This window comes from Acipenser ruthenus, chromosome 10 (assembly GCF_902713425.1).
Source record: "Acipenser ruthenus chromosome 10, fAciRut3.2 maternal haplotype, whole genome shotgun sequence".
Lineage (NCBI taxonomy): Eukaryota > Metazoa > Chordata > Actinopteri > Acipenseriformes > Acipenseridae > Acipenser > Acipenser ruthenus.
Genome location: NC_081198.1, coordinates 17894824 through 17905156, shown reverse-complemented (window position 1 = coordinate 17905156; position 10333 = coordinate 17894824). Strand labels below are relative to the sequence as shown.

At 35.5% G+C, this 10333-nt stretch overlaps 1 protein-coding gene across 5 annotated transcripts in view; it reads left to right on the top strand.

The window, feature by feature from the left end:
- LOC117402146 (protein BCAP-like) overlaps nucleotides 1-3109 on the top strand; it is a 26625-nt gene extending 23516 nt beyond the window's left edge. For all 5 annotated transcript variants that reach the window (XM_059031901.1, XM_059031902.1, XM_059031904.1 and 2 more), the window contains one exon: nucleotides 2132-3109. In XM_059031901.1, coding sequence (XP_058887884.1) covers nucleotides 2132-2299 — 168 coding nt within the window. In that variant the 3' untranslated portion in view covers nucleotides 2300-3109. The remainder of the gene's footprint in view (nucleotides 1-2131) is intronic.
- The last annotated feature ends 7224 nt before the right edge of the window (nucleotides 3110-10333 follow it).

Below are 10333 nucleotides of genomic sequence, written 5' to 3'. Positions count from 1 at the left end.
TAGCAGAGACAAGGAACTGCAACAGGATAATCTACTTATTCTCAAAGTAGTTTTGTTTCAATATGCTATTTACAGTTTTCAAAATGTTTTCGGCAAGTGAAGAAATCTCCTTTTTTTTTTTTTTTTTGTACACTCTAGATGTGTAATAAACATTTTGTAGCAACATTGGAAGCTTAGTGTCCTGTGAACTATAGACATAAATCCAGTGACATACATCTTGGTGTTAAAATACATTTTTGAATGGCTTCCAGGGTACTGTGTTCAGTCTCAAATATTGATAACAATGTGGAAGAGTTCAAACATTGATTTATTAGAACTGCACTTGCATGTTGAATTCAGTGGGTTGCTGGAGACGGTCCACAGCGGGTACCTGATTTGTAAGTACATTTGAAATGGACAGTTGATATGCTGACTTTTCACAACTCTGAGTTCCTTTTTGAGTGAACGTGTGAAATCCTCAGACTTGAATGGATTGAACTCTGCGATGGTGGACTCCACTTACTGCAGTATGCTTTGTGTGCACAGACCGGTGTTCAATTAGGTAGTGTTTTGAGCATTTTACCTTCCACACAGACTTGGAGTCTCTGCTTGATTTAAATTTGTGCTGGCATGGAGAGAGTAGTGGCATCTGGCATGTGATGCGAGGATGACATTGCATACTCTGTTTGCCACTGATTTTATTTTCACAAAAATGAAAAATGAACCACCCATACACAGTAATTTTTATATATTTTGTTAATCGGAAAGTTAAGCCAAAGAAAACTGAAGAGTAATTTGCACTGTTTATGTAAACTGATAATACTATACCATCTCAAACATCTCTCTTCTTACAAATTGTAAGTAGTTTTAAGGGCCTTGCAGTGATTTTTCACAGACCCTGAACAGTGTTACTCTGGGAATACCTTAGAATGAAAAATTAGGTAGTCTAAGCCTTATATTATGATAACATTTTATTTGCTAATTTTCTGTTCAAAATAATGTAATAATATATTGTTGTTGTTATTATTATTAGACTTCTTAATGAAAGAACAAATTCTAGGCTTTCTTCAAAAAAGTTATAGCAAAGAGATACTGATTAGCTGCTGTTTTCAAAAGCTTTTTAAGTTCTGAAAGGAGAATATGACCTGGACATGTTCTAAATTTACCAAGAAACCTATTTCCTTTAAGTTTTTAAATGTTATGTGTTTATTTTTAGGATTTTAACAATAATGGAACTATATACTTTGACATTATTAAATTTGGCCTTTATGCAGTATATTTTCCAAAGACTCTTGTTTGCCTGGTGTGTAAACATATATAAACTCAAATTTCACTGAATGTTATAATAAATCTATATATTAGCTACAATTCTGTCCTTTTATATATGTAAAATATTAAATTCTTTTGGAGGGGAAAAACATTTTTTCAGTTAGAAGAAATATTTCTTGTTAATTTGAAGCTGGTTAATTAAAAAGTAACTAGCATAGTTCTTTTTCTCTGGTTTATTCATTCGGTTTCTTTTAGTAAGGTGATATGTATAACATTAAAAGCTTACAACCACTCCCACATGTTGCTTTAAAAAATGTAACGTGCAAGTAAGCTTTATAGCAGGTCTTCATTAGCAGGCTCCACTTCTAATTATCTTCAATATTAGCTGTTTTTTGTTCTCCCACTGTAATGTGGTAATCCCTTCTATGTTGCTATGAGATTATGGACATTTCAAAGTTGAGCTTGGTATTATAATTCACCAGCTTTTTCTTGCTCAGTTGTCGGAGTGCCAGAATTGCAAATGGTCGTTTTGATATGCTTTCAGGGTCTAATAGCTGCTTTTCTACCTCCGCAGATCTATCCGTATGTAATCTGCTGGCAGTTATATGAAGTCATTTGTAAGAGTGACTGGTCTCAGCCATTGTACTAAAGCCAAATGTCATTTTGTTTCATGTAAAAAAAAAATTAAAAAAAAAATAAAATAGGGAAATGCTTCTGACGATGCTCTGTAGCAGAAGTACCATACAAAATGATTGACAGGTTGACAATTTTAAATACAAAGCTGTCAAAGTGTTCAAGTTGAGAAAGTGGAAGTAAGAACACATTGTTAACTTTTGTATTGTTATTTAAACAACTGCCTTACTAAATATTATTTGTTTTACAGGCAGAAAAACAATTTGAAGTACGCTTAAAAGACCTGCAACTAAATTTGGACCAATCAGAAAGCCATAAACAGAGCATCCAGAACTATGTGGAATTTTTAAAAACATCATACAATACCATGTTTGGGGAAGGCATTTCACCCAATCTTGGAACCTCGTCTTTTTTTTAAATAGAAATTATTCAGATTAATTGCCTAAAGCAGGAGACAACAACAAAACTTGTATAAGGAAAACATATTTATAATTGTAAAATAAACATGATCTGTGTTTGTATAATTACAGACCAATGTGTTTGCACAATAAAAGTGTGTGTCATTTATATAATTGTATCCGCTTTATGATTTAAACATGATTGTCTGCCTTGTCTTACTGTCTGTGTAAAACATTTACTGTAGTATAAATAACCCATTAATAATCAACAATGTACAATGTCCTCTTTAGGAAGTCTGTAAACAACTATATGACGATATTGAACCTCGCACAACTGTTGCAGCTTTTAATGGGTGATATGTGTAGGACAGGATGTACCACAAATCTTTAAACCTCCCCAGTGAAGGCGGCTTGGGGTGACCTGTAATCACTCTGGGATTGGAGTGTGGCTGTGTATGTGCAGCAATTAAACTAAAACTAAACGAATGGACATTGCCCAACTCTCAAGTAACTGCTTTCCTAGACTGTGTGCAAGGTCTTGAGTGCCTCCTGGGATATCACAGCTATGGCCAAAGTTTTTATCACCCTATAGAATTAACTAATTTGAATGAAACCTGCTGAATAATGTTGCTTTATAGCTTTTTAAATAAACTGCCTTGCAGTTTTTCATATCTGTACTTAACAAAAATAACAAATTGAAAAATGTGACATTTTGAAATCGAACATGAAATACTGTACTACTATTATGGCTTCCAGTAGACTTTTGTGATATCATTTTATAGTTTCTTTGATTACATGATGTTAAATAAAAGATCTAAATTATGTAAATATGTTTGTTTTTTTTGTTGTTGTTTTTTTTTCTTCCAATTATGTGTCAATCCTAAAATGTTAGGTGAGGCAAAACTTTTGGCCATATCTGTAGAAGGGTATACCAACAAACACCTCTCACGAAACAAATCTAAACGTATCTATGTTATGTCAAATAGATGATTTTGTACACTGGACTAGATCCTTGTGGCTTTTGCCTGCCTTTGTGTGCCCCAAGGGACAACATTGAAAAGTTAAATAAATGATTTTTTTAAATACAAAATCATACATCAATAGCAGTACATATTAACATTTAAAGATGTCATGTTCATCTTTTCTTAAACACACTGACACTCAGAGGCTGTTAGGTCAGCAGGGAGGTGTGTCTGGTTATTTGCCTCTTTACAGGACACTGAAATGTGTCTTGCAAATAGACATGGCAGCATTTACATTGATTTATAAGTAGTTCTTCTGCTAGTGTGGACACAGGTGTCTGTAAGGTAAGTGTCTGTAGTGCACAGCTGAAACAAACTTGTCAGTTTAGTATACTTTTGTTTACAGTTATTTGTACAAAACCTTAATCTAAAATGGGCATGCAGGCCATGCTTAGCCCTGCAAAGGGCACCAAGTTCCATATGTACATATGTTTTTATAATCTATCTTTCAAACATAACCTTGGATCTAACCCTTTACTACTTATTTATATTTAAAGCTGTTCACCAGTTCGAGGATGTCTCCATCTTAGGTCCTCAAAAATCTGTCTGGTGTCGAAGTAGAATTGTTAAAAGATTAAGCTGCTGTGTAAACAACTAAATTATCATCAGCATAGCATATGGCATTTTTCCATAAGATCTGCACATTAATTATAAAATTAAATGTGCATAAGCACCTTCTAGCTTGCGGTTTAAGGATTACAGAGCACACTTACACAGGTATGGTTTAAATGTTTTTATGTGTGGACAATTTACCCAGGAATTTTAAGTCTGGATAATCATAATATTACTGATGTCTTGATGCAGCATTGCTTAAAGCATGATGACCCCACACAGTCAAGCAGCCCACCGCCCCTCCTGTGTTCCATATGCACCAGCCAGGGCTATAAAAAGACACACAACATTCTGGAGACCACACAAGCAGCCATAGTTCCCAATAAGGACACAAAACTGGATGCGTGCAACATACACAAGACAGAAGTTTAAAACACATTCAGTAGAGCAGGTCCTGTATCTGTAAGCATCTGTAGTTTGCTTGACAGGAGGATGAACAGAAGTAAAACCCCAGTTTAGAGAAGGGTGTGCTAGGTATGCCAAACACAGGGTAGTTCAGGTTTTCACAACTTCACAACCCCCAAAATAGATCCAAAATGTTTTCTTTATAATTTACTAATTACATAAGCAAATTGGTTTATTGGTATACAGAAGTTTAATGAGAAACAGGGTAATAAGGATAGCTCCATCCTCTACTGTAGATTCTCAAAACCTGTACACATGGAATAAACTACACTTGTATGAAGGTGCAAAGCTAACCTCTTTTATCTTAATTTTGTCACTCAAACAGCGTTATGGGTTTTTATTTCCACATATGAATGAGGGCAGATTTGTGGCAGGCTGTGAGTGATTTTGAAGTCACTGCATTTTAGAAATCAGATCTTGTTGACCAGTTTGTTTGTCTACACATTCCCTTTAGGTAGTTTTAGCCCTGGGAACAAAAACTTACACTTTGAAACCTGTTGTTCTTTGTGTCACCCCTTACAGCAGTAGAAAGTTATAAAGGACTACAGCCATGGAAACAAAACTGAAATGTCTAATAGAGAACACGGTTTTAATACACAAAAACTATTATAAGCCGGTGGATACACCTGTAGTGGGGATACGATAGCAGTGGTTTCATTTAGTTGAGATGGGGACCAGTTCCAAGCCATATCATGTCACATTCATCCAGACAGTCACATTAAAGATCAGAAGTTCATCCAGAGGAAGATGGCATGTACAAACGGCAACCCTGCTCAGGTAGTTTCTCATACCAGCCTTCACCCATTGACATCATTCTAAAAGAAAACATACACTCTACCATGAGAAGCGTGACTGGCCTTGAATAGTCATGAATAAAGTGGGGAGAGTGCGGAAGAGGTACAGACAGATGCAGTAGCTCTACCAATACCCAGGGCTCAATGCAAACTTAAAATTAGTACGGCTTCCATGCTATAATATTAGGTTACTCCCATTTGGGAACATAAGAGTCATGAATGGAGGCTGAACAGTATTGTTTATGCTTCTATGGTTTAAAACGTTAAACTTTGAGCAGATTGGCTTTCAGCACTGAGTGTCTGTGTTCTCATTAGCTGTTGTTGTTTTACACTTGCACGCCAAACTATAAAAGCAGTAAAGAAAAAATGTGTTTGTCAATTAGGTGTCAATGTCCCATATTGCAAGAGATACAGGGGTTTTGTGACATGCATGAAGAAGTCTATTTTAGTCTAAAATACTTCTCCTTTAAGTAGTTGATTAATGTTAGTCAATGATACCACAATAAACAGATACAAAGTCGCTAACTCCACCCAATTACAAGATTTCTAAATGAAAGTCAGTGAATTGCTAAGGTATAATACATTTTTCAGTACAGGATAAACAACATAGTTTGTTAGTTTTTAATGGCTGAATTAAAAGTAATAGTCAACTAAATCAAAATTGATTGTGCCTCTTGACGGCAAACAAAACTTGAAGTTGTTAGAAATGAACGCTTTTATCAAATAATAATGCTCAGGGGTGCCAGTCCTTTTGAAAAGTCCTGCTACTGCTTTGAAAGTTTAGCTCCAGAGAGCCGACTGGTGCTAAATGATCAAACCCTAATCAAGCCCTCCCCCCCCACCTCTATCCTGTGTATGTGGATGAATGTGGATGAAATGTATGTGGATGAATGTGGGTGGGTCATGTGAGTAGTCCAGACCCAAATAGCAGCACCTTTGAAGTTTTAAGGGATACAAATGAATAATTCTACTGGCACCCAAATTGAATGCTGCTGGCACTATATATGGTAACCAGGTGCTAGAATGCTGCACCATAGTGCCAAATTTGCACCCCTGAGTACTGTAACTTGTCTATTATTAAAAACAGGACTTCTAGAGAAAGGAAATAAATACAAAATGATTAACCACTATAACCACCAGAAGATACAAATATAGGGTATTTAGAATTCAGTTTGAACTTCAAAGTAACGTGTATAAAAAGTGAATCCTTCTCAGAAGTCCCAGCTGTAAACAGTAAGTAGCTTGAGAGCCTCAGTTTGGGGATTACATCACTAAGTAATTGCAGATTCATTGGAAGTTTGTCAATTATTTACTATCCTGCAGTGGCCAAAGACTATCTAATTAAACCCTGCTGTGGGTGTATATCAACAAGCAAGGAGATATAGTGATGCTACCCCTACTTATACATATGTTTGTCACAGACAATTTTTTGATACTCATTAAATAGAGATGAAACTTGATATGCACATACAACAACTACAACAATTTACATTTCTATAGCATTTCCTCTCAAAGCGCTTCACACACACAAAATGATCAAGTAAACCATTCAATTAACTACGGAATTTGATAGAACAGAAATTTAAAAAAGAGAAAACAAATGTGGTTTTGTCTAACACAAAACAATGATAAAATTGCAATTTACAAAAAGGACAAAAAGAAAATGCAGTTTTGATTATAAAATAGGAAAACTAAGTTAGAAAAACTGTTTTGTAACAATATACGTTTTCAATCTTGACTTAAAAACAGTAATTTAGGAGTTTTACAAGAAAAGGCCCTCCTTCCTGGATTATTGTTATTCACCCTGAAATAACCAGCAGACCTGCATCCTGTGATCTAAGAGTGCAGTTAGGAGTATACAGGGTCAATAATTCCTGTAAGTAACTGGGTGCTAACCCATTCAGGAACTTACAAGTTAAAAGCAAAATCTTGAAATCTAAACTGCAGAGGGAACCAGTGCAAAGAGGCCAAAACAGGAGTAACATGTTAATTCTGTCAGCAAGACACCACACATTTTAGGATACCAGAGAAAAGTGCATTACATAATTAATTCTAGATGAAACAAAGGTGTGCATTAGTCTTTCAGCACCAGATACAGAAATAATAGGTCTATGTTTAGCTATATTTCTCAAATGATAAAAGGAGTTTCAAATGATAGATCAGGGTCGAAGATGGCCCCCAAATTTCTAATTTCTAGTTTTACTTCTGATGAGAGACCTTTTAGTTGGTTCTGAGAGCCCACTAGCATAACCTATGTTTTATTAGAATTCAACATTAAAAAGTTCTGAGACATCCAACACTTAATGTCAGCAAGGCAAGCAGCTAATAACACCCCAGCAGAAGTATTACCTGGCTTTAAAGACAAATATAACATGGCTTGTTGAGGATATGTAAATTATAGAGTTTCAGCTTCTGATTGGATGGCTACTGAAGGCTATATCTTAGGAACCTATTGTCTAATTTTGTTGAAACTGTGCATTGGCTGCAGTTTATACTAGTAGAGATATAATGATCAACTCTGTCATGTCATAGTTTAAATATAAGACATACCCTTGTAAATATTCTTAACTTGTTTATAAAATGTGTTGTAATGGCCAAATGCCCTACGGTTCCTCTCTCCCAAGACTCCACTATAAACAAAACTTACTTTTCACCAGGCTGCATTTTTTTACCTATGAAAAATCATTTCCCTCCCTTCATGCATGTTTGATTTAAGGACATTATAAATCATTTCACAACTCATGATAATGAACATTGCACCTGTATGAAATTAATTCAGCAGATAGGTAAGACCTGGAGAGCACTGCGCAATACATTATTTCACAGAGGAATGGAGGAATCAGCTTCTTAGAAAAACACCCTCCTTATTTCTGACATACCCTGACTCTAAACCCAAAGTAAACTCTTATTAACCTCTAAATCTCATGTTCTACCTCATTAAGAATGATTACTGAAGGGAACAATTGGGAGATTCCTTCCAACTAAGCTAATAAGCTAAAATAATGTTTCCAGCTGTGAGCGTACAAAAGGATTTGGCTTTGTAGCTGAAATGATGTTACAGATAGAGGAGATGAGAAATGTGAAACAGGTTCAGTAGCATTGCCATACAATTAACAGCGTTTGTATTTTTAAAATCCATTGACAAATATTTGGACAATAGTTCTGGTATTGAACAGACTATATCCAGCATGATATGGAGCACAGAGGTCCCAGATGATTTGGTGTTAGTATATATTATAGGAGCAAAACCTGTTGGCACTCAATAACTCATGACAAGGATTATTTTAGATGTGTTGGCACTCTTGACTCTCCAGACACTAAATAATGAATTAGACCCAGAGGGCAGTTTAAATATTTGGTTTTCATGGCAAGATAGTGTTCTGAAGGGTAAACAGGCTTTACCAGAGTTAAAGTGACATGTCTTTAAAGCCTATTACACCTATAGCTTTAGATGATATGTGCGCTCTAGAATAGGGACTGTGAAGGGGAGGATTAGCTGTCCCTGGATCCAACATGAAAGACAGCGAATATAGAAACAACAGCGAGTGCTAAATATATAGGCGAAAATACCAATCAGAAGTTACAAACTGAGATGAGAAAGAATTCGTCATGGGAAACATGTTAGGAGGAAATGAAAAACTAAATTGTTTTAGCTTTTCGTGGAATTTGTGAAACCATAAACCCAGAGCATTAGTGCAGACGTATTCAATCCCCTTTAACATCTCAAGAGCTTTTCATGTAGTAAAAGTTAAGGTTTTTATACCAGTTGGTGTTAAATGATAATTGTATAAACACATATACAGTACATAGTTGGGATTTTCTTGTTAGCTTTAATTCCAGTGGGAATCTGTTCAAGCTCTAAAGTTTTAAGTGTTGTCCAGTATTTTTTCCTTTCACACTGACTGTAATTACTTGAAGGGTCCTTGCTTTTCTATAATGAGGAGGGCAGTTTGACAGTGTACCTTTACATTTCCATTAAGAAGAGTAACCTAACACCTTCTGTGTTCGGAATTTTCCATCAGTATCTCCAATGTGGCTGATGCTGGTGAAAGAGGAACATTATTTGTAGGGGCAGGCACAAGTACTCACAGGTTCTTATGCCATATAGTGTGTCTGTCTAACTTTAAAGGCAACCAGAGCAGCTTTTTGCTTTGATGCATTTGTTTCACTGTCTCAATGGAGGCAGGTGTTGCAGAACAATCATTCTGATAAGGGGTATAGACGAGCCTTCAAAAAACTACCCATTTTAGTGTTCAAAAACTACATTCCAAACTATAACATGATTGCTGCTCCCAACTTTTGAACCAGGACTAGAAGTGCTGCTTGATTTATATTAATGCAGACAGTATTCATCTATTTAGAAATTCAGTTCTTGGAAATTATTATATTAGTAATGCAGAGAAGGTTGCTGTTGATGGATTTATAAATACACTCATTCTTTGCTTAGATTATTTAGATAACAATCTAATAAACCAGCTTTGTCTCATACCAATATGGAATCTGTGTTGCCAGTATTGCATGGAATATTATTAATGTAATGTGCTCCTTAACTATAAAACCTCCATTTAGCTCTAATATTACTGATTAACTTTCTGATGAAAGATGTATACTTATTTTCGTTGACTGGCTTGTCTATATGACTCATTCTGTTTGGATCGGGTCCAGATTCTTCTTTTTTTTGTGTCTTACAGATTTTGAGACTTGCTTTAATTGCAAAAATTGCATTTATTCAATTGATCTAAACAGTGGCAGATATAAATATCACCACTGTTTAAATATTTCAAACAGGATCAATACCAGTGCTAACAAAAATAGACTAAAGAGCCTCACAAGTACTGTTATTGATGTCGTCTTTCACAAACTCCCCTTCTTTTAGAGGTCTGAATGGCAATAGTATTTAGATCAGCTACTGATTAAGTAAAAAATCGTGGTTTGTGGTTCCTCTTAGCTTCATTCAAGAGTCTGACAAGTAACCCTTCTTTTGAGATCCCAGCTGTCAGATGGATTGTGTTGGAGTAGTGAGTGGGTCTGCATGGATTTTCTATTTTTAATGGTGCTATGTCAAGGAAGGAAGACAGCTGACAGGATTTGGGAAGTGGTTAATCTTAGGACAGCTTTTTTATACTCCTGAAGTAAACTCGTGGAAGAAGGAAAGGACAGATCATTAGCAGACATCAATAGGAGTGTTTAAAATCCATTTTGTTAATTGAAGGGAAGAATA